Source organism: Hevea brasiliensis, unplaced genomic scaffold (genome assembly GCF_030052815.1).
Source record: "Hevea brasiliensis isolate MT/VB/25A 57/8 unplaced genomic scaffold, ASM3005281v1 Scaf381, whole genome shotgun sequence".
In the NCBI taxonomy this organism is placed as follows: domain Eukaryota; kingdom Viridiplantae; phylum Streptophyta; class Magnoliopsida; order Malpighiales; family Euphorbiaceae; genus Hevea; species Hevea brasiliensis.
Window position 1 is genome coordinate 19,821 of NW_026614897.1, and position 25,290 is coordinate 45,110.

General features: G+C 37.5%; 1 protein-coding gene and 1 pseudogene across 1 annotated transcript; one reads left to right on the plus strand and one right to left on the minus strand.

The window, feature by feature from the left end:
* LOC131169046 (zinc finger CCCH domain-containing protein 48-like) overlaps positions 1 to 17,116 on the minus strand; it is a 31,919-nt pseudogene extending 14,803 nt beyond the window's left edge.
* A 1,340-nt stretch (positions 17,117 to 18,456) lies between these two features.
* LOC110669890 (uncharacterized) lies at positions 18,457 to 22,558 on the plus strand. Its single transcript, XM_021831745.2, has 5 exons — positions 18,457 to 18,684; positions 18,806 to 19,324; positions 19,434 to 19,551; positions 19,657 to 19,809; positions 21,927 to 22,558. The coding sequence occupies exons 2-5, from the start codon at positions 19,317 to 19,319 to the stop codon at positions 22,128 to 22,130; spliced, it is 483 nt and encodes a 160-aa protein (XP_021687437.2). The 5' UTR covers positions 18,457 to 18,684; positions 18,806 to 19,316; the 3' UTR covers positions 22,131 to 22,558.
* The last annotated feature ends 2,732 nt before the right edge of the window (positions 22,559 to 25,290 follow it).

Consider the following 25,290-nt stretch of genomic DNA (forward strand, 5'->3'; position numbering starts at 1 on the left):
GGACCATTCATCAATTAACGCCTAATAATTTAATAGACTCAGAAATTCCTCTTGTTAATTTTGAAACTCCCATAACTGCCATTACTTCAAGTGATTCTGAAGAAGAACTTGCAGAAGAAAGGGGTGAAAGAGATGAACCTTCCCTAGTGCCTTGTGGGGACAAAACGCACACCATAAATCTAGGCACAGAAGAAATGAGAAGGGAACTTAAGGTTGTGGGGAGTGGAGAATTAGAAGATATGGTCAGTTTGCTCAAAGAATTCCTGGACATATTTTCATGGAGCTATGACGATATGACCGGCTTAGACCCTCACATAGTGACGCACAAAATTTCCCTAATCCCTGGGACAATTCCGGTAAAACAAAAGTTAAGAAGAATGAATCCCGACACCCTGCTCAAGGTTAGGGATGAAGTCAAAAAGTAGTATGATGCCGGATTTTTGGAAGTGGTCAAGTACCCTCAGTGGATAGCTAATGTGGTCCCGGTAATGAAGAAGGACAGGAGAGTCAAGGTGTGTGTTGATTACAGGGATCTCAATAAAGCAAGCTTGAAGGATGATTTCTCTTTCCCACACATAGACGTGCTAGTAGACAATGCTACAGGATTGGGTAGATGTTCGTGTATTGATGGGGCATCTGGATACAATCAAATCCCCATGGATGAAGGAGACAAAGAGAAAACTACTTTCATCACTCAGTGGGGGGTATTCTGTTATCAGGTCATGCCATTTGGGTTAAAGAATGCTGGGGCTACCTACCAACGCGCTATGGTCACGTTATTCCACGATATGATGCACAAAGAAGTGGAGGTGTATGTGGACGATATGATCATTAAATCCAGGGAGGAGGAAAGTCATGTACAAGTGCTGAGAAAAGTATTCGAGAGACTCAGAAAATATCAGCTGAAGTTGAACCCAGCCAAATGTGTGTTTGGAGCTAGATCTGGAAAGCTGTTGGGATTCATAGTGAGTGAGAAGGGAATAGAAGTAGATCCAGACAAAGTTCGAGCCATTCAAGAAATGCCATCCCCAAAAACAGAAAGGGATGTGCGCAGTTTCTTGGGGAAGCTAAACTACATTTCAAGATTTATTTCCAACCTCACTGCTAAGGATGAACCCATCTTTAAAATACTCAGAAAGAGCAATACCTCTCAATGGGATTCAGTTTGTCAAGAGGCTTTCGAGAAAATTAAGCAGTACCTGTCAAACCCGCCGATATTGGTTCCTCCGGTTGTGGGAAGGGCGTTGATTCTATACATGCCAGTCCAACAGAATTCAATGGGATGTGTTTTGGGGCAGCATGATGATACGGAACGAAAGGAGAGGGCCATTTATTACCTGAGAAAGAAATTCAATGATTGCGAGTCAAGGTACTCTTTCCTAGAGAAAATGTAACACCCTACCCCTCTGTAAGGCATAACATGATCCCGTAATATACCTAAAGAATTACCAACTTCGTCTATTGATAATCCATTAAATACACTACAAGGGATTTTAAAAACTTTTCTTACTTCTTTTACAGTGGTGAGCACTGTTTATAGGTGTTAAAAACTTTTTTGAACTGAAGTGAAATAGCTAACACATTTTAAGAATCAACAATTTCAGAAAATTTTGGCGGAGTACCATCTGTATTTTGAACAAAATAGTTCTTCAAAAACATGTAAAAAGCACTTCAATATATTTCTAAATCTCAACTCCAACAGTTAAACAACACAATATATTTCTCAAGTCAATTCCACAATAATTTTTCAGTATTTTCAAAGGATGAGATAAAAGAAATATAATACAAATTCTACAAGTCAAAATAACTCATACTTTACTTTACAACTTCAATGTACAATTTCAATTTACAATCGCCAAAATCAAGAACAATATATACATACAAAGGAACATACATTACAAGATAAAATGCAAAATCTGGTATACTCAATATACCCGATGATCTCTCGATGAATGTACTAGCAGCCTAGTCTGCTACCCTGTCCGTCTGTCTACCTGCGATAGCAATGAAAAGCTATCGCTGAGACAATGTCTCAGTGGTGCACAACATTAACCAAATAAAATTTTAAATCACAAATGATAAGTCATATAAAGAGTGGATACTTAAAACCATAGTTAAACTCAAGACAATGAATGTCATAAGGAATTTAAACTCCATTTCACAATATCACAATAAATCTCAATAATCAAAACATAGTTAAATTCAAAAGACAGTGAATGTCAATAAGAATTTAAACTCCATTTCACAATCTCACAATACATATCAATAAATCACACACAGCTTAATCATGTTCCAAAGTTCAATTCATCCCAAAAGCCGATGGCTAATGAGGTATTCAATTCATCCCAAAAGCCGATGGCTAATGAGGAATAACATAGCTAGCTAGCAAAAATATGAGTACTCATTCTATTCGTCCTCAACAGGCACACACCTCAACACTTCAGCCAGAGAGGGAATTCAATTCATCCCACTAGACAAGCTAGCGAGGAATACAATCAATATATATGATAGCTGTGGTTTCAAACCATTTACAATGCTTTTCAATCAACAAGTATCCATCAAATATCATTCAAACAATTTTTCACAGTTTCAAACCATTTACAATGCTTTTCAATCAATAAGTATCCATTCAAACACATTTCCACAATTTAAAACAATAATGTACAAATAGTCATAATTCATTTCAATTGAAAAAAATTCAAAATAAATAGCCATTGTGCACAAACCTCGATAATCGTCTCGGCCTTGACTCAGTGTTTCCTTCCCTTTCCCTGAGTCTTTGCTAATTGAGAAACACAATTTGAAGTGTTTCAGTACTCATTTAAACTGTCTCTAACGATAATGCTTGATAATTAATTCACTGAATTCTATTATTTGCTTAGTCAACCTAATATGTCGACCCTCGGTGCATTCTAGGTAATTTAGGTTTTAATATTACTAATATGTCACATTCGATAGTCTTTTAGGGTTGGTACATGTTACCAAATTCATTTCCATGTATATTGCGTTTTCTTGCAATTTGCTGGATTCCGGGATACTAGTTTGACCTAGCCGGACGACCTAGTTCCCTCGATTTTCGGGTTTCGATCAAAACTACAAACTTGTAGGTCTATGTCTTATTGCACGTGGAGCAAAATTTCAGGCCATTCTGAGTTTACTAGACCAAGTTATGGTCATTTTACTATTGCTGGTCAAATTGCATCAAAATTGGTCACTTTAGGTCATTTTAGGTTCGGTCAATTTTTGGACCCGAACTTATGCAAGCTTTTTTACTTGCTTATGGTCATTTCTGGGCTTTGGTGTCTTCATAAGACTTGTAGATATGGGTCTTAACTATTCATGGTCAAAATTTCAAGTCAATTGGACCTGTTTTGAGTGAGTTATGTCTAAAATACTAACTGCTGCCCAAATGGTCAATTTTCAGGCCTTAATTGCACTAATCCGGATTTGGTCACTTTTCAAGTTACCTTCCAAGCAGAATTTTGGCAAGCTTCCTTCATGAAAGTTGGCACATTTTGTGCCTAGTTTCACCTCCAATTGGTCTCATACCAATTGGAGCCACACTCTTAAGGTTCTAGGCCTAAAACACAAACTGCCCTATTGCATTTTGTTCATACTCATCAAAGATCACCTTTAACATTTACCAAACTTCACCTTCATGCCAATTCTGGTTTGTACCCTAACCTAAACATATTTCACAACATATTATTGATCATTTTGGCAGCTTACAATCACATTCAACATACACCATAAAGTGCAAAATTTGTCAAACTCAATTACAACAATTTAATCACCTAATCATGCTCATTTACATGTCCACTATCATAACATATATCTTCACCACTAACTTACATACATATTTGGTAAACTTTAAGACCACAATTCATTAAACAACTTCATGAATTCCAGCATCCTTCAAAGAGTTAACAAGCTACCACATTTGTCAAGCCTCCATAATTACCTTCAAACTCAAATTTCCACTTGGTCCACCATTACGTATGCATGAAGTTAACTTACCAACACTTTAAATCACATTAGTCAACATTAATTCTTCACAATACATGTAATAATATTTCATTTAGTGTACAATTTCATGGCTATCCATTTAGGCATTCACGCATAGAATTTTAAATTCAATAAAATTTCCAACTCAAGTGCTCAACTTTAACATACACCAAGAATTAACCTACTAAAACTTTTATTCACTTTAATCAACATCAATACCCATCAATTGCATGTGAAAATAATTCAAACTCTTTAATTACCATGGCTGCCTAAACTAGTGCATGATAACAACTCACCAAAACCTCAAAATTTCTTCATCAATTTGTTCATCTCAAGCTTCCCATAAACTTTACTTAAGAAATAAATCAATTTAAACACTTACCTATTGTTGGGGCTTGTTAAATCTTCACTAAACTCCCTTGATTTTAGTATCTACTTCTTCCTTGTGAGGTGGGGATCAAAATTAGTGAAGTAACTTTGGTGTTTGGAGGTGAAAATGGAGGAGATTAGGAAGCTTCAAGCAAATCGGCCATGGAGGATTTTCAAGCTCTTCATTTCGGCATGGAAGGAGGAATGAAGATGATGAAGTGTTTAGTGGGTTTACACCTGCCCACTTAATGTTTAATTTAATCCATAGTGCTTCACTCACCCTAAGATAATGATTTAATATGTTTTAAGTGTTAATTACCCAATTTGAACCCCATTTTTGGCTATTTACATTAAGTACCACTAATTCAACTTTTCATTATATTTTCCAAGTGTAATATCATGTGTTTTTAATGGACATTTAGGTCAAAAGACAATTCGGGGTGTCAAATGATCACAATGCCCCTGTTCGGGTTGCATTCCCGATTTTTCGGTAACACCGGGTTTTATCCGTTTTTCGATTTCTCACTTTTCTTTGTACTAATTAATTAATTTTTATTTAATCTTTCTTATAGTATTTATACTTCAATAGGGGTCTATTTAAGTCCTAAAAATATTTTCCAGTGTTTCCCGCAGTCCAGGGCTAGTCAACGGTCCACGCCGTGACTTCCCAGTGCGGTCACCCATTGCTAGGGTTCTCGGCTCGCTTAACTTGGTTACATTTCTTTGCTATTATTTTTCCTTTGTTTTTCTTGTATTTTCTTTTCTTGTATTTCATTATTTCATATCTCCTCACTCATATCGAAGTGTAGTTCTAGGAATCCTAGCTGTCCGAACAACACTGGTCACTGGAACAGTAGAACGCACTACCGAACATAGGGGTATTACAGAAAACTTATTGCGCGTTGGCCTGGATGGTGAATCGGCTTAAACACTACATGTTGAATCATAAGACATGGCTCATCTCCAGGATGGATCCTATCAAGTATGTATTCGAAAGCCCATTTGTGTCAGGGATGATAGCCAAATTGTAAGTCATACTCTCTCAATATGACATTGTCTATATGACCCGGAAAGCAGTAAAAGGTAGTGTAATAACTGATCTCCTAGCAGAAAACCCTATCTAAGATTATGAAGCCTTGGATTTTGAATTCCCTGATGAGCATGTCAATGAGGTCGACAGCGAGGAAAAAGAACCAGCTGATGTATGGGAAATGTATTTTGACGGAGCTGTCAATTTGTCTGGTAATGGGATTGGAGCGGTGCTGGTATCCCCTGACGAAAAACACTTCTCGATAGCTATCAAGTTAAGGTTTGACTGTACCAACAATATCACGGAATACGAAGCCTGCGTGATGGGTTTGCAGGCTGCCATCGAAATGAAAGTCAAGAAGTTAGAGGTATATGGAGATTCGGCCTTGATCATTTATCAAGTCAAGGGAGAATGGCAAACCAAGGATCCGAAGTTAATCCCATATCAGAAGTACCTATTGGAATTGATCAAGAAATTTGAAGAAATTTCTTTCACTCACCTCAGTCGGGACAATAATCAATTCGTGGATGCCTTAGCCACCCTGGCTATCATGGCTCAAATAGAGGAGGGGCAGACGACTCAGGTATTGCAGATCAAAGCAAGGGGTGAGCCAGCTTATTGTTTCATGGCTGAGGAAGAAATTGATAGCAAACCCTGGTACCATGATATCCAGGTCTACGTCAAAACCAGGGAATACCCTCCAGGGGCAAGCAGAAACGAAAGGAAAATGATTATGAGATTAGCTTTGGGGTACTTCCCCAGTGGTGAAATTCTGTACAAAAGGAGCTCTAATGGCGAACTGTTGAGATGCGTGGATGCAAAAGAAGCAAAGAGGATCCTTTTTGAGACTCATGAGGGGAATTGTGCAACCCATGCTAATGGACATATGATGGCCAAGCAAATCATGAGACAAGGATACTTCTGGACTACTATGGAGAAAGATTATATCGAGTATGTTCGGAAATGTCATAAATGTCAAATCTATGCGGATCCGATAAATGTTCCGCCTCACCAATTGTTCAACCTCGTCTCACCTTGGCCTTTCGCAATGTGGGGTATCGACGTAATTGGTCCTATTAACCCCAAGGCATCTAATGGACATAGGTTTATCCTGGTAGCTATTAACTATTTTTCAAAATGGGTCGAAGCGACGTCATATGCCCACATCACGCAGAACACATTTCTCAAATTTCTCCGAAATAATATCATCTGCCGACATGGCCTCCCCAGCGAAATCATCACTGACAACGCCAAGAATTTGAACGGTCCGAAGGTCCAAAGTTTATGTGACCAATACAAGATCCGACATCTCAATTCTTCACCATACCGTCCCCAGATGAATGGAGCGGTGGAAGCCGGTAACAAAAATCTCAAGAGGATCATTTGGAAAATGACCATTACCTATAGAGATTGCCATAATATGCTTCCCTACGCTCTTCATGCATACCGGACCTCAGTAAGAACATCAACTGGGGCAACTCCATACTCACTGGTTTACGGGATGGAAGCTGTTTTTCCTATTGAATTAGAAATTCCTTCCCTAACGAGTCAGAATGGATCCAATCAAGGTTGGACCAATTGAATTTGCTGGACGAGAAAAGACTAGCAGCAGCGTGTCATGGGCAACTATACCAGAGAAGAATGGCTAGGGCATTCAACAAAGGCGTTCGCAAGTGTGAATTTCAACTAGGAGATCTGGTCCTGAAAAAGGTGCTCCCGAATCAAAACGATGCCCGGGGTAAATGGTCACCAACTTATGAAGGACCTTACGTGGTTAAAAAGGCGTTTTCTGGTGGTGCCCTGATCTTGACCCATATAAACGGAGAAGAATTTCTAAGACCCATGAATGCCGACACTGTCAAAAGGTTTTATGCCTAAAAAAAAAAAAAAAAAGGGGTAGGGGTAAAAACCCGAAAGGGTGCTCCTAGCAAAATGTGCGAAAGAAGGCGAAAACCCGAAAGGGCGCTTTTTGTAAAATGAGTGAAGGGTGAAAACCCGAAAAGGCACCCTGAAAAAGCAATAAAAAACTAGGGGTGAAAACCCAAAAGGGCGCCCTTAGAACCAGAAAATGGAGAAATAAGGAGGGATACTGGACCAGGGAAGGAAATAAACCGCCACAGTATGAATGTTCGTCAATAGAGTACTTAAAATAATGGCAATTAAGGGACTTCGAAGTCAACTACAAGGAATCTGTGAGATCCATTCTTGTACCCTTTTTCTTTGAAACTGTACCTTTTTCTCTCGAGCTATAATAAAGTCATCCTTTCACTTCAATCTATCTTCTTCACACATTTGCATTTTAATTTATTGTTTTGCTTACACTCAGATTTTTTTTTCTCGTATACTCACACTCTAATGCTGTCTTTTGCGCGCTATTAATCTGTTAAAATTTTGTCATAAGATTATGATTTGGATATTAATAACCTCATGTACTTGGTAAGAGATTTGCAGGGACTGATCGATAGCAAAAAAAAAAAAAAACTAGGGGTGAAAACCCGAAAGGGCGCCTCTAGTCAGATGGGCAGAGGGGAAAGTGAAAACCCACAAGGGCGCTTTTCACAAAATAAGAAGAAAGTCAAGGACCGAAAGGGCATCCTGGGAAGTGAGTAAGAAATGGAAAGTGATAGGTTAAGTCTTGCAACTCGTCCTCCATTAATCGTTTATCTTTGGGATCCTGTTAAGTACACTTCGTCGCGTAAGAGCTTCTTGTGTCAGGTTAGGCTTGCTTTGTAAGCATTTTGATTTTCAACATTTAAATTCCTGTCATCAACCTCTGGTTTCTTGATCCAAGTTGATTTTAATTTTCGTGCATTTCCAAGTTGATTTTTAGCATTTTAATTTCCTGTCATCAACCTCTGGTTCCTTGATCCAAGTTGATTTTGATTTTCAGCATTTTAATTTCCTGTCATTAACCTCTGGTTCCTTGATCCAAGTTGATTTTAATTTTGGCATTTTAAATTCCTGTCATCAACCTCTGGTTCCTTGATCTAAGTTGATTTTAATTTTCAGCATTTTAAATTTTTTGTCATCAACCTCTGGTTCCTTGATCTAAGTTGATTTTAATTTTCGCATTTAATTTCCTGTCATCAACCTCTGGTTCCTTGATCCAAGTTGATTTTAATTTTCAGCATTTTAATTTTCTGTTATCAACCTCTGGTTCCTTGATCCAAGTTGATTTTAATTTTAGCATTTTAAATTCCCATCATCAACCTCTGGTTCCTTGATCCAAGTTGATTTTAATTTTAGCATTTTAAATTTCTGTCATCAACCTCTGGTTCCTTGATCCAAGTTGATTTTAATTTTCGTGCATTTAAATTTCGGAGTTGATTTTAATTTTAGCATTTTAAATTCCTGTCATCAACCTCTGGTTCCTTGATCCAAATTGATTTTAATTTTCGTGCATTCAAATTTCCGAGTTGATTTTAATTTTCGCATTTAAATTCCTGTCATCAACCTCTGGTTCCTTGATCCAAGTTGATTTTAATTTTAGCATTTTAAATTCCTGTCATCAACCTCTGGTTCCTTGATCCAAGTTGATTTTAACTTTAGCATTTTGAATTCCTGTCATCAACCTCTGGTTCCTTGATCCAAGTTAATTTTAATTTTTGTGTATTTAAATTTCCGAGTTGATTTTAATTTTAGCATTTTAAATTCCTGTCATTAACCTCTGGTTCCTTGATCCAAGTTGATTTTAATTTTAGCATTTTAAATTCCTGTCATCAACCTCTGGTTCCTTGATCCAAATTGATTTTAATTTTCGTGCATTCAAATTTCCAAGTTGATTTTAATTTTAGCATTTTAAATTCCCGTCATCAACCTCTGGTTCCTTGATCCAAGTTGATTTTAATTTTAGCATTTTAAATTCCCGTCATCAACCTCTGGTGCCTTGATTCAAGTTGATTTTAATTTTAGCATTTTAAATTCCTGTCATCAACCTCTGGTTCCTTGATCCAAGTTGATTTTAATTTTCGTGCATTTAAATTTCCAAGTTGATTTTAATTCTCACATTTAAATTCCTTTCATCAACCCCTGATTCCTTGATCTAAGTTGATTTTAGCTCCTAACTTTAACTTCCAAGTCAAATTTTGAGTCTCAACATTTTAATTTTTGATACCCAATCGCCCAAAATATGGGTCTGAATCTTTACATAATTCCTATACGGAAAAATTTTATTCCCTTCAATAGAAATTATGTAAAGAGGTATAGCTGTCGACACCATATTTTGGCTGATCACCGAAGTCAATGAACTTTGAAAATCGACCCCCAACTGACATTCTTCGGTTACAAGTAACTTGATTAGGAAATAAACCGATCCCGCATCTAGTCAAATGCTTTTCGATCTCTCAACAAAGGAGATCACACCAATATCAGGTCCCCATGCCATCCAATCTCATTTCTGATCTCTTGTCAAAGGAAACCAAACTAAATATCAGGTCTCCGTGCTATCCAGTCTTATTTCTGATCTCTCCTTTATAAATATTGTGGAAAATCCTTTAATAAAGTTAAGGTTTCAGTCCGATTTAATGGTGTTTCCGATCTTAAGTGTTCAAATCAAGTTTCCAATTTTAATGATCTAAAGTTCTATCCGGTGTTTAGTCTCGGCTTAGTCCGATCTCATGGTTACAATGTTCTTCGACTTCTTACACTTAGATTAATAATCGCTGTTAAGTTTGATGTCCTAATACGTTCAAACAATCAAGCACTCATACAATTTGGATACTTTCCGATCTCATCAAGAAATTGAACAAAAGGGATTTCATTTCATATCAAAATAAAGGTTACAAGTCATTCGGCTGGAGGGTCACCCCCAGCTTGTTCTCCAGGTACATTGACATTTTGCTCAGTCTCTCTCTCTCTCTCTCGGTTTCCTCCTCACTCTCCTCTTCGTCTTGAGGAGCCAGATCCACCATCCATGAGAAGTCTTCTCTGGGGTAACGCCTCTTAAGCTCAGCCAGAAGATCGCTGTGGGCATTCACATAGGCACCAGCTTCCCTCGTCACAGCCTCTTCTTCTTTCGCTCTGATCTCTTCAGTAAGGTGAGCAATGTCAGCAGTTCGAAGTGCCCGAGCTTCCCCAAGTTCACGAGCTTGATCGGCCAACTTATCCTCATAGGATTTCATCCGACCTTCGATTTCAGCAATGTAGTCATGGGCGGATGAAAGTTGGGCTTGGGCAGAAGCTGCGTCCTGAACCGCTTTTAGAATTTCTTGCCTCAGAAGACAAGCCTTTTCCCTGATTATATGCTGGTTCACCAGGCTCTCTACACTTAAACTCATCGTCTGGGCCAAGAGATCGTCAATGCTACTCGGGACCAGCTTGTTCCGATCCTCCTGGAGGTAGATGGAAGCTCCCAAAACCTTGGCCAAGCCTAGATTCTCCCAAACTGATCGGTTCTTCTCTAAGGAATGAATAAGGACCTGGGCACCTCAAGACAGGGTCCTCACAGTAGGTTGGGAAGGCCTACCTTCCGCACTAGAAGGAACTGGTGGAGGTGGTGGCTCTTCTTGTCGAGGGGGAGAAGGAGCTACTTCTACTTCTGAGACCGGTTGCCTTGAAGGTCGGGACGAGTCTCCCGGCACTTCTCATGAATCCCACCCTGGCGTCTGTGATGCCGCGGCGATTTTCATTTCTCGTACCTTCCGAGAGACTTCTCTTTTCTGCTTGCGGCTCTCCTTTGCGCCTTCGCCTCCAGCCATTTCTGCACAGAAAAATAGTTACTGAGATTACCTAAACCGGGAGACTAAAGATTTAGGTTATACCAGTCCCGGGTCCGAGGTCAGAGAGCTGCATTTCATAATTTTTATTCGCGATCATCCGCATCAGCCACCATCTCAGTTCAGCCATAACAGCATATAGGCATGAATACTTTAGAGTGGCCACCTGAACTTTTAATTCCATTACCATGGCACCCTCGTCCCTGCTCAGGGCGATCTTCTTTGGAATTGATGGGCCTAGATGCTGCCAGCTACATGGGAAACCCTCAAAACCGTTCGAAATCTTGCTCCTCAACATAAAGAAGTGATTCTTCAAAATTTTCAGTGAAGAGGTGAGATCGATAAAAAGCCCACAGTGTGGTTTGGCTTGGAAGAATCAATACTCGTCGTCCTTTCGACGAGTAAGTCTATGCAGCTCGGCAAAAACCTTTACTGTAGGCTCGAGCTTCTTAGCTCAGCATAAGCCTCTGAAAGCCACCAGAATTCGCCATGAGTACGGATGTACTTGGGCTATACATACGTGGTGGAACTTCAGAACGTCATTGAAGAAGTTGTCAAGAGGAAACCGGAGCTCAGCTTTTAATTGCTCTTCATATATTATGATCGCGTCATTTTCTTCAAAGAAGTGAACGGCTCGGAGATCGCCATGGCATCTGATAAGCTCGTATGAGTCAGTCCGAAGGTGTACTCTTGACTTATCGACTGCAGATCGGTTTCTTGGAGGATCGACGGCAACTCATCCACGGGAAGACTTTCTCTCCTAGAGGAATGTGTTCATCTTGATTGTACCGCTTGACCACGGGCTGAAACAGAGTTCGTAGGAGGCTCAGGGCACCCACTCGACCTAATCACCTCGACTTCATCCAATGACCACGAGACATGGACGGAAGGACGGCTCACTGCTCTCTGACCCTCAGCACCGCTCATTTTCAAAGAAATGAAAGAAGTTTAACTAAGAGAAAGATCAAAACCCTTACCGAAATGTGATCGACGTCGGAAAAACATGAAGAAATGAGAGAATTTTGGAATCACTCGCAAAGTGCTGAAAATGACATAAGGGAGCAACTGATTAACCCTTCCCCTATTTATACTCGTCTGAGCATTCAATGCTCACAGTGTCCCAAGCGACGCATCGGTTAGCGGAATCCACCCGCTTCCCTGACACGTCGCAGGAAGATTCAAGAAACACCATAAATAAAATACAAGGAGATCAGCTGGCTAAGATCGTCGGATTACGACGGATGTTCAGAGTTACAGATTTGCTAAGGGTGATTTAGTTAGGAACCAGATCGGATATGCACAGCAGAGATCGAAAAATAACCAATACAATAATTAAATGACAACTGTCAAATAAAATTTTATTTCATTTCCAAAAGGTCAGATTACATCATTTGGGCAATCTCAAGAGATCGGATTACATCATTAAGAACCTTTAAAGAATAGATTATATCATTTGGGCAATCTCTAAAGATCGGCATTACATCCTACCTAGCAGGGACCTATGTCAAAGCCTAGTCTTGTGGCTGAATCAAAAGATGTGTTTGATCAGAAAGCCAACCATAGGCATTGGATAGATGTGCAACTCAGATGGAGCGACTATGACTCTCATGATGATGAGAGGAGTCATCGTCGATGTCATCGATCAGAACCGAGCCGCAGTCAGGACGCCCGATGTGATGAGGAGCCAAATGAACTTCAAAAGGCGGTCACCGATATTTAGAGGGAAATTAGCAGTCCCCTCGCCCGAAATCAGTTCACCGATTATATCGATAGACCGATTCGAGATCGGCACGATCAACATTTTTTATCTTGATCGGTAAATTAGTCCGATTCTTTCACTGTCATCAGATGTGGTTCTCATGATTCTCCGATCACCGGAATCATAAACTTTCAGTCGAGGAACAAAGAGAACAATTGGAAAAAGATCAAAAGCGGTCACCATGGCCGGAATTGTTACCGGAGAAACTTGGACAGGAGAAGTGAAAAATGGAAAGAGGAGAAATGGAATGTGGGAGAAATTCCCCGCTGAGGCATATATATAGGGGGTCTGAGCATTTATTACTTGCGAAAACCGAAGCGGATGCATCGGTAATCGAAGAATTAAATGCTTTGACTGAGGCAGCTCGGATAGAGGGGAAGATTCTAGAATGGGAAAGATCGGGAGAAGGACCCGATATGAGAGATCAGAAAAGGGTCATAATAGATTGGAAGAAATAAGAGATCGGAATGCATGAAGAGGATAAGATAACTTCCAATAACTCTCCACACAATCAGAGCCGAGGTAGTTAAAACGTTGCAGGCGTGATCAAATCTTTACAGCACGCCTCATTTGCAGAATCGCCCACATTGCTGACAGACGCCAAAAACAGTTATGACAGTCCTGTACATCACAATCCCCACCGTTGATTATACTTGCAAGGATGAACTCGGAGCCCTTGGATAAAAAACAAACGACAGGTCCGGCGCCTTTTATTCTCAGCCCTCAGATCCATCTTGTAAGGCAGGATCCTGAGCCGTTGGCTTGGGAAGAGAAAGGATGGATATTCTGGATAGGATCCCAACTGTCTGTTTTGATTCCCTTTAATTTTCAGACGTCGGATTATGTCCTTTTAAATCCAAACCTTCTGTCTCCCCAAAGGGAGATCTTGACCCTTCATTAGCAGCACCTGTTCCCTATAAATACCTGCATGCAATACTGTAGAGGGGACGGACAAAAAAAGGTAGTGATTATAGTGGAAAGGTTCTGAAATTTAATTCAGTCTTGCTGCTTTGCCATTCTAAACTTGCATAAAAATTGAGAAATTTCAGAAACTAGTTTTCTCGAGTGTCTCCATTGATATAGTTTTTGAACCCTGAAATCCTTCATTTTCAGTTTGTTCATCACTCTGTCATACCATTTCCGTTCAGCCTTGTCTTCATTGCCCCATCATCTACTCATTCTTCTCTCAGCTTGACTTCATTTTGACCAGGTAGCGGTAGCTTCGACTTAACTGCATTTCAATCTGGTTCTCGCAATCTCAAAGTAAACATTGGTCCCGAAACCATCAGCCTTCAACGTAACAACATTTGTGATCTCCAAAGCCAGTTTGATAACCTTGACCTCACACAGGTAAGTATCTAGACTGTCACCTTTTCAAATGCTCTCGTTTTACGTTCTCTGCTTTTATTCTAAAAATTCTCATTAAGTTCAGTTATACTAAAAATTTCCATGCAGATCCTTCAGGCTGATAATTACTCTCTTGAGTTTACTTTTTCTATTCTCCAGTTCACGTTATTTATTTGTTCTTAGTTTTTATTTCCTTCGAATATGGGTGTTTCGGTTACAAGTAACTTCTAGGTAATTTAGCAAAGTATTGGTAGCAATATCATAACGTGATAGTGTCTCTTGAAATAAGAGAATGAATAGGGAATCAGGAGAAAAGTCATGAGATCGAGCTACTAAGCGAGTCTAGGAAATAGCATAATAAAACGGGGATCGAGATAGAACCCCAGACTAGTAACCGTAAAAGATCAGATGTAGCCAGCCAAAGAGTTCGGACAAGTGAGTCATATACGAGATCGGTGAAAGGCTCTGTCTTAAATCGAATACTTTAAGAGGTCGAGGGAGAGTTCTTACCTGATCCCCATTCAAATAAAAAACACGGAGATCGGAGGAGAGTTCTTATCCGAGATCCTTCATTAAAACCTTAAACCAAATACTTTAAGAGGTCGGGGGAGAGTTCTTACCCGATCCTCATTCAAACAAAAACGCGGAGATCGGAGGAGACTTCTTATCCGAGATCCTTCATTTAAAACTTAAACCAAATACTTTAAGAGGTCAGGGGAGAGTTCTTACCTGATCCTCATTCAAACAAAAACGGGGAGCTCGGAGGAGAGTTCTTATCCGAGATCCTTCATCAAAACCTTAAAACAAATACTCTAAGAGGTCGGGGGAGAGTTCTTATCCGATCCTCATTCAAATAAAAATCGCGGAGATCGGAGGAGAGTTCTCATATGAGATCCTTCATTAAAACTTCAAGCCGAATACTTCAAGAGGTTGGGGGAGAGCTCTTACCTGATTCTCACTTAAATTAAAACAGGGAGATCGGAGGAGAGTTCTTATCCGAAATCTTCCACTCAAAACTCTTAATAAAATATATCTAGAGATCAGGAGAAGTTCCCTGTTCGAGCTCTCTTAACAGAATTCAAACTAAATGACAAGACACAAGACCAATTCACTCAAACACTTATTCATTAAAGGGCCATCTCACGAACTTGTGTTCCTGGGCAACCCAAGATAAGTGAAATATCAAATATTCCTTTATTTTGCACAAAGGATTAACATTATCACTATCCCAACCCCCTAATTACCCCTTTTAATTTATAAAAGAGCATAACATTAAATCTGTTTACGTTCATTGAGGGATGAGGCGGGGTGCCTAACACCTTCCCCACCCGTATATGGACCCCGAACCTAGAATCTCTGCTTTCGAAGTGGTTTCTTTTAATTTATTTTCACAAATGATTTTCTTTAATTTCCCTCAAAATTAAAGTGGCAGCTCCTCACTCTTTCCCACTTCAGTGAATAGCTTTTGTCCGGGCAACCGTAAAATACCTTGCGAAATCAACAACTTAAAAAAAATTATAAAAGCAATTGCCTGTGCCCCTGCAAAAAGCATATCAACAACATAAGCTATAGCCATAGCATAAACTTGCCCAACTGGCCCATCAAGATTAACTTCAGCAGCTGTCTCAATGTTCCATGCTTACAAAATCACGTACAAAATGGCCTTAAGCTCATAAGCAGAAACTAACTAAGCCAGATGAAGCACTGCAAGTCAGATGAAAGCTAACCTTAACGCTATTTGGCAAACTTACAAATATCCAGGGGCCTTTACTGATTAAAGCCCAAATTTTGTCACCAAGATTTATCACTATTATTGATTGACCAGTATCGCAATCCCAAACATGCACTGTTCGATCACTGCTACCCGAGAAAAGCTTGTCCCATCTTGAAGGAAGTGCAATCCCAGAGACAGCCTAGCATACAAAAAATAAACAATGAAATTCAAAAAATTATTCATAAGTTCACACATTAACTTACAAAACATGATAAGAATTATATTAAAGAAAACACAGATTGTATAAAACATGAATGAATTACTGGAAAGTCAAAGAAAAATTCAACAAAATGATCACCTATCTGTGTCCCTCCAGCTTTGTCAATGTCGAAAACCAATCCCCATAAAACCGTGAATGCAAGAATTGGCACCCATCTCCTTTAACACATTTGCTGACATCCAGTTCTCGCATGCCTTTTTCGAGCTCTCAACAATTTTATCTTCAGAAGCATTGCCTTCAAGAACAATAACTGATGAATTAGAGGATGGTTTTATCTACTTTATATTCATTACCTCATTGCTAGAACTGGAGCTCTCACGAGTGCATTTATATTCAGAACCACCACCTCCACTATTTGAAGCCAAAGAATTCCTAGGATTGGGGCATTTCCTAGGTGTATCCTTAATAACATGATTGGCGCTATTCTGAACAGTTTTAACTTCAGATCCATCACTCAATGCCAATGAATTTTTGAGGCCGTGGCTAGAGCAGTTTTGCGTTGCTCAGATGTTCTTCGGTAAACATTAGGAGGTGGCGATTCTCTGTGCATGAACCTACAGGGTTTCTATTACACTTTCCCATCATCCAGTAACGACAAATAACACTGTTGCGCGCAGGTTCTCCTCCAAGTCGTGAATGAATGGTCGCAATCATTGCATTCATGCTAGAAAGACAAAACACAATAGTAGGATGAGCAGACGATACCATACAACTGATATATCAATCAATATCCAAATTCTCTGCCCAATCTGTTTCCTCTGACACCACGTAAATGATGAATACTTAAACCCTAACGGGAGCCAGAGAAAGCATATAGTTTTTTTATTTGATTCCATTATATGAAAAACCATCAGTTGCCGCTTCAAAGAACAAAACCATAACTAGATATAAGCGAGAATCTGGATTTCCAGTAGTCCGTCCTCCAATAAAGGCAATTGGAAATAAAAAGAAATCTAAAAAGAAAACCCTAAAAATCCACCAAGGACAAAAAAATAAAATGGATTTGAGCATCATCGCGGCTGATTCCTTGGAGATCGTAGCTTGTGTGCAGTTACGAATCAAACCTGTATGCAAAGAAAGAAGGAAGATGAAGTTTTTGAAGTCTCCTGTTGAGGTATTGGCGATCATGATGGGTGAAAGTAACGCTTTGTTTGGATGGGGTGAGGGAAGGGTAATTAATGGGAAGGCAAAGAGAGAGAAGGGTAAGAATGGTTACAATAAAAAAAATCTCATGTTTAAAAAGAGGTGAATTAATGGAAAGGTAAGGAGAGCTAATGTATATTCTTTATGTTTGGAAAGAAGTAAAATAAGGGTAAATAATTATTAAAATTATAAAAATATCTTTTTCTATTAGATAAAATTTATTCTTTATTTTTTTTAATATGTAAATTAAGGTCTTTTATTTTTAGTTTAGTGATCTATAATTTATATTTTTTATTGTCTTTTTATGTCATACCATGATATGTACTATTTCAACATTCAACTTAGATATCTATAAAATAATACAAATAATGGTTGAATAAAGAATGAATTATTTTGAAAATTAAGGCATTTTATTTTTAGTTAGTGACCTATAATTTATATTTTCGATTGCCTTTTTATGTCAGACCATGACATGTACTATTTCAACATTCAACTTATATATCTATAAAGTAATACAAAAAATGATTGAATAAAGAATGAATTATTTAGCAAAAAAAAATTTAACAATTGGAGCATAATAATTGCAGCAAACTATTGAAAGAACGAATGATTTAATAACTGAAATTAAATAGAAAGATAAAACTAATATTTTTTCTGTAAGAATTCAAAATCTACAAGAGCAAAGAGATTAGATACGGCCACTTGAGAGAGAAAATATTTGTTTTTATTGGTATATTATATTTATTTTTAATGGATATAATTAGATTTTTAATAAAAAATTAAAGACACAATAGAAATATAAAAATTAAAATAATTTTCATCTTTCACTTCCCCTGCTTACACCCCAATTTAGATTGTGAGAAAAATTGAGATTTGAGGGGCAAGGGAGGGTAAGTCTTACCCTTACTCTTCATTAGCTCACCCTCACCCTCACCCTCACCCTCACCCTCACCCCATCCAAACAGAGCCTAAGAATTGGGAAACAGTGAATTGATATGCTTTCCGGATAATATAGGTATCTTTAAATTAATTAATCTATTTATGTAATTACTTATATATCCTTGTCTTCATTCCTCCACAAAGCCCAGTCTGCCTGCCCAAGCCCAGCTCACATTTGAAGAAAGGTTCTGCATCTGCTCTATGTTTTCTTCTCATCTTTCTCATCCGTCCAGCGCCTCATGCCCGATCCCGAATCTCACTCTCACCCATCCGACCATCTAGCTCGTACTCTAGACGCCGACGCCGACTGGTCTTGCCTGCGCCTCCTTTATTGTGTCCGACAGACGTTGTTTCCTGCTCTCCTCTTCTTCTTGTCGATTCAAGGTGAGGCTATGGCTTTTTTACCCCTCATTGTAGATTTTTAAATCTTGCCTCTTCATTCTCGTCTGAATCGTCTTCTCCAGCTCTCCTACCTGAGCGTGTTAAATTTCTTTTTATTTTTCAGCTTTTATAGCTTCCAAAACTGCTGCTTGTGTTGGTGTGCTTCGCCGCCATTGCCTGTTATGTTAAGCTGATAGAATTTTTGGAGCTAGAAATATCGTGAAGTTCCTACAGTTTTATGTGACTAATTCGAGAAGCAACTTCAGTTTTATTACAGTGGGGTTTTTAGCTTCTTATTCTGAAGCAGGAATTTCTCAATTTTCTTTTTAATTTAAGCACTTGATTTGTTCAAATTAATTCGCTTACTCAAATGAATACTTTGTGGGTTAATGGAATTAGTGATAAAATTCACTTAAGATTGGTTTCTTGTCAATTTTTATACTGAGAACTACCCCGATTGCACAGCTAGTGCACTACTTCTCCTCTCTTTCTCGTTCTGTTGCTCTGATCTCAAATCCAAATACAAATTCAAATCCAAGTGTACTTGGGTGTATCTAACCCTAAGTTTCGGCTACAATATCTGCTGGTTTTTCTTGTTGGTCTCATTTTGAAGGAAATTGAAGAATCATAGTCCAATGAAGATGTAAGTGCTTTCCTTACTACATTATTGGCTTTTTTTTATTATTCATTTTCTTTTTTTCTCTCCATTCTTTCTTGGATGAGTGAATTACAATTTTCAGGTAATAATGCAGAAAAACACCCAATGCTGGTGCACTTACCAATTTTGAAGTTCTCGACTTCCTGAAGGCAAGAGGTGCTTCAAAGGATTCCTCAAGGGTTATTGCTCCCGTAGCATCATCAGAATATAAGGTGTTTACATTTTTTAGTGAAAAAATTGAGTATATAAGATTTGAATGGATAAAAGAAGTCTAAAACTCTAATGGGTGTTAATTGCATTTGTTGTTTTTGTTGTAGGTTTATGATTATTTGGTGGAGACTCCTGCTTCCAGGCAAACGAGAGAGCAAATCTATGAATTTATGAAGAAGTGTAAGACATACAAACTTGCAAAAGCTGAGATCCTCAATATCATCAACATTGCACCTCGTGAATTAGTTGAAATTGACCCGGTAATTGCATTATTAATTCATCTTTCTCTTTCATTAATTCATTCATTCTATCTTTCTTTCTTTCTTTCCTTTGATTGTGTCCTTGTAGAAATCTTGGCTTAGGAGTGACAAATTTTATGCTATTTTTCTCAATTTGTGAATGTTCTTTTACTTCTCAATTATCAGGATAGCTTTAATTTTGGTATTTGCTTTATGTAAGTTGTGAAGGGATGCGTTGAAATAAATTTGTTTCTTAATCATTTGGACAGAAAAGGAATAGAAATCTGCTGTTAAATTTGGCTGAGAAATTTTTAAATGGTAAAATCAATATAATAAGAATTAGTAAATGGTAGAGTGTTGTGTCATGCATCTTGCATTAATTGCTTTTTCCATTTAAAAATAGAAAAATTGTTTAATTTGGGAATCGGTTGTTATGTGATTCATCTTCCATTGTTCTTGGGTTAGCCCTTTGAAAATAATTTATTGACATGGTCTGGTATTATCTTAGTGCCAAATTGTCTTGTTCTGGAGACATGATAGGTCTGCCCTCAGTTCTATTGAATCTGAATAGAATGCACGCCACAAAAGGATTGATGCTTCGGCTGTCCATTTTTTCATCAAAATGACGTGCTTTGGTTTAAGGTTGGAGCTAGAAATAACTAAGGCTTTAAGCTGAAAATGGTGGCAAACATTTTGTAAGTAGGGATATCAGTTCCCTTGTCTCTGTGTGTGTGTGTGTGTGTGTGTTATTAATTATTTTAATTACGTTTTATGGTAAAAGTACTGGTATAAACCACAAGTGGTCTCTTAACACCATCAAATTATGGAAATCGGAAAGGTAGAAATTTAATTTTTGGCTCATGAATGTGGGCAGTGATAACTAATCCTAGCCCTTATAAAATTGTTTTGCAATCAGTTTCGCATTTTACTGAAAAGAAGTACTATGTTGTAATGCTTTTAATTAAATTTATTAAAAAGCTGAAAAGTAGTTTAGACGAGTCATATGGCAAGGGCATGGAATAAATTAAGAACACTTCAGTTTGAAAATTGTTAGTGCAGGACTCCTAATGAAATGTTTCAGCAATCTAGAATAAAAAAATGAACTTGATGTTTATCTTGGGAGTATGAACGTATTTTTATTGTCACCACAACATACTGTAATCCAATGATTTGACACTTTTGCTAATTTATAGCCAATGTCAATCTGAACCTAATCTAGCTATGAGGTCTGGATCCACACTAGGCTCAGATATAGTTGAAAATGGAGGTTGGTGAGGGGAAATGCCAATGTGGATATTTTAGAATATTGAGGAATTTAAGAATGGTGATGGAATAAACTTTCAAAATTAAGGTGTTCTTGTAATCTTTTCCACAAGTCCGTGCCATTGTTGAATTCCTAGGATAAGGTGACAGTGTAGTTACTATCTAAGCGGTGCTAATTAATGTTATAGAATGTTTCTTCTGCTTAGTTACGTGTTTTATGTAATATGCAGAGGATTAAACTGGATCTTTTAAGAATTAGGAGTCCAGAAATGACAACCCTATTGCACATCAAAATTAAAGAAATAGTGTATTCCCAATACGCTTTGCAGGAGAGCAAGTAAATAGGATTTTTGGCTGTTGAATTTGTTAAACCTTCAGTTATAAAACTGTACTAGCTCTCATGATTTCATTAAAACAGCTTCTTTGCATATGTGAATAATATTTGATACTTCTTTTGGTATTGCACTCTACTTCCTACTTCATTAGACCGCATTATATGCTAGCATGTCACAGCTATATTTTCCAATATCAACTACTAGGGCCTTTCTTCCAAGATATGTGTGTTCAATTTGATTTCCTTTGGCTTCTAGTTGGCGGAAATCCTAATTATATTGATATGAGATAATCCTTGTGGTGGTTGTGGCAAAAATAAGAATGTTGTTCCCAGAAGTAATTTATCCTTGTTATCACTTTAGTTTCTTTAATTTTTAATGACCTAGGTTAACAAATAACAAGCAGGAACACTTTGTCGTTGCTTTCCGTTCGATAGCTAATATTCCTTACGCCCTCCTCTCTCGCCTCATCCACTTTTCTGATTCAAGGAAATGTGTACTTCCAAAGATGCATTGGTGATTTTAGCTTCTTATTTTTGACAGATAATAGAGCACTCTGAAATGCGTTTGGGAGACCAGGTAGAAGAACTACTGGACTTGGTTAGAAATGTATTTCCGCTGCCTCCAGCTGATCTGACGTCTGAAGCAGGGATGGATAAGGATGGAGAAGAAACTGGGAATGAGGAGCAAAATGAGGATATGAATGAAACTTTAGACGGAGATCAAATTGATGGGGATGGAAAATAAAGTGTTGACGGGGAACAAATGGAGACAAATTGCGACCAAATGTTGGATTTTCCTAGTAGAAACCAATGAAATTCTAAACCATAATATATATATATATATATATATATATATATATATATATATATATATATATATATATATATATATATATGTAATTTATTGACATGGTCTGGTATTATCTTAGTGCCAAATTGTCTTGTTCTGGATATATGATAACTAAGGCTTTATGCTGTAAATGGTCGAAAATGTCCCTTGTGTGGGTGTGTGTTTTTCATTATTTTAATTAAGTTTTATGGTAAAAGTGCTGGTATAAACCACAAGTGGTGGCGAGGTAGAAAGTTAATTTTAGGCCCATGAATATGGACAGTGATAATTTACTTTTCTTGTACAGATTTTCAATTTCAAGCAATCAGCTCCTTTTCAGTTAAGTGATTAGTTTACAGTTTCTTTCACAACTTGCATTTCAATGCAATCTTTACATTTTTTGCAATAAGCAACATTTATTTTTCAAGTAAAAATTTGCATTTTAATGCACAAGCAATCCTTCAATTTTCCTGCAATCAATTCCATTTTTCTCAAATTTCACAATTTGATTGATGAATTTATAGCAACCATCTTACATTAAAGTGCCACTCATGTAATTAACCTGTGAATTATGGAGGCTACTGAAAGCAAGTATTTTAATATGTGAATTGAATTTGAGTTATAATAAGATTGTACTTGTGAATATTGAGATGTTGATAATCTGATGAGATTTCTGAGAAATCTGGATACTATATTGAGATGCGTTATGTTTGAAAATTTTTGAGACTATTGAGTTTGAGTTGTTGAGTATATTGAGAATTATTTTTGGCAGATTCAAAAGAACTGTTGGTCTAAATTATAGTCGGCACTCTGTCGGATTTTTGTTAAAATTTTCGGACTTTTTAAATTGATTAGTTTTTGAATAGAAAACAAAAATAGCCTAAACCTGAGATAAAGTTTTTGAACAAATATATTAAGAACTGTAATGAAATAGATAACAAGTTACCTAAAATTTATTAAATACTCTTTCAAGTTACCTAAAATTGTCTAACCTGTGATAATAGTTAACAAGTTACCTAAAATTTATTAAATACTCTTTCAACTAATAAGAAAGAAGTTGTTGGACAGTCACTTTTACAAGTAACTGTAGCTAGCATTCCTCAATTTGATAACGTAGGATTTAGTAGCTACTGCCAACTCAGGGTGGTGGCGAATCTTCTAATGATAGGCATTAGGGCTGGAAAAGGTTGTTCATTCGTAAGACCCGATGGCTAACTCTTTACCCAACCACCCACTGCTGCAAGAAACAAAAATAAAGGCTAATTTTCTTTGTCTTCAGCTGCAAATGTCTCCAATTTTCATTATTTTTTACAGGTCTAAAGTCCTATTCAGCTACTTTTCTAGTTAATTTCTCATGGGATTTACCATTACTAAACAAATAAAATATGAAGTTCGAAGCCTATAAATAGAAACCCAGAAATATACACTAGAAAGAAGCACCCTTTCAAAGAGTTTTCCTTCGTCGGCTCATGATTCGCTTAAATAAAAACCCCAGATCCAAATAAAAACTGAAAAATAGTTTAGACGAATCATATGGCAAGGGCATGGAATAAATTGAGAACACTTCAATTTGAAAATTGTTAGTGCAGGACTCCTAATGAAATGTATCAGCAATCTAGAACAAAAAAAATGAAGTTGACATTTATCTTAGGAGTATGAATGTATTTTTATTGTCACCACAACATATTGTAATCCAATGATTTGACACTGTTTCTAATTAATATAGCCAATATCAATTGAACCAATTCTAGTTAGGGCTGAGCATTCTGTTTAAACCGAATCAAATTAAATCATGAAAATTGAATTACAAATTTTAAAAATTGAACCAAACTGAAATGGATAAAAAACCGAATCGAACCGAATCACTCTATTTCGGTTTGGTTTGATTCAAATCGATTGGTTTTGAATTTTAATTATTTTTTAATTTAGACTTAATTTTTATGTTATTTGATCTGTTTTTGATCTTGATTTAAACCTAATAATTATTAATCAATGAAATTAAATAATTTATATATATATATAATTACATATAATTCATAAATTTCCCATAAAAATAAATCAAATAAAAAATCAATAAAAGTATTCGGTTCGGTTTAACCGATTTTTTTCTCTTCAAAACTGAAACGAACTTAAATAATTGAAATTTTTATAATACAAAACCGAGCCGAATTACCGAATTAAAGCAGTTCGGTTCGGTTTTGTGCCAAGCCTGTCAATATTATTGGGAAAACTCTGCACAAGTGATAATCATTGACGTTTTGAAGCATCATGGTCGTTCGAAAGTTTGCTATGTGGCTCCTTGGATATGTTGTCCCATCATATTTATCAAGGGGGGGCAACTTAAATTTGGTTGGAATTGTTTGGCCAGGATTGGTTCGGACAGCGAAGATTCATCTCCCATGCCAATTTCTTCTTCCTCGGCTTGTTTTTGGTATTTCTGTACTGCCCTTACCAATCCCTAGTTTATTGGTGGGCATTGTGATTTATCTGACTGCTCCTCTAGTTCGCTCGCTAAGTCTCGACCGTTCTTTTTTCCTGATTTGTTGTTTGTTGACCCGACGGCTTCCTATGTTTTTTTCCTTCTCTCATGGGTCTACTACATTTGATTCTTCTTCCTTAGGTGTTCCTTGTGGGGCACTAGTCCCTAGGATCATACCTTTGAGGAATGAAATTTGGGCCTCCATCTCCCAGATGCGTTGAAAAGTATGATATGGTGTCATTCCCTGGAAGGGGTTTCTTTGTCTGTTGCCATGTTGTGCGGTGGATTCTCATCGGATAGGATGCCAGGTGTGGCTATATTTTGGACCAAGGATGATGCTAGAAGATCTCCTCCCAATGCGGGGGTGACATAAATGATGCCTTTGTTTGGAATCCTTGAATCTATAGCCATCAAAGAGAAAAAAACAAAAAATTGCAGGAATGATTAGGTCTAAGAACTTTAAAGACTATTGGAAGCAAAAAGAGAGGATGTCATAAAAAGGAGGTATTCTCGGATGTAGATGTTTTAGCTGGTGATTTGGGCTTCCCACAAACGGCACCATTAATGCTACCGGTAATCTTTTTGATCTTGACCCAG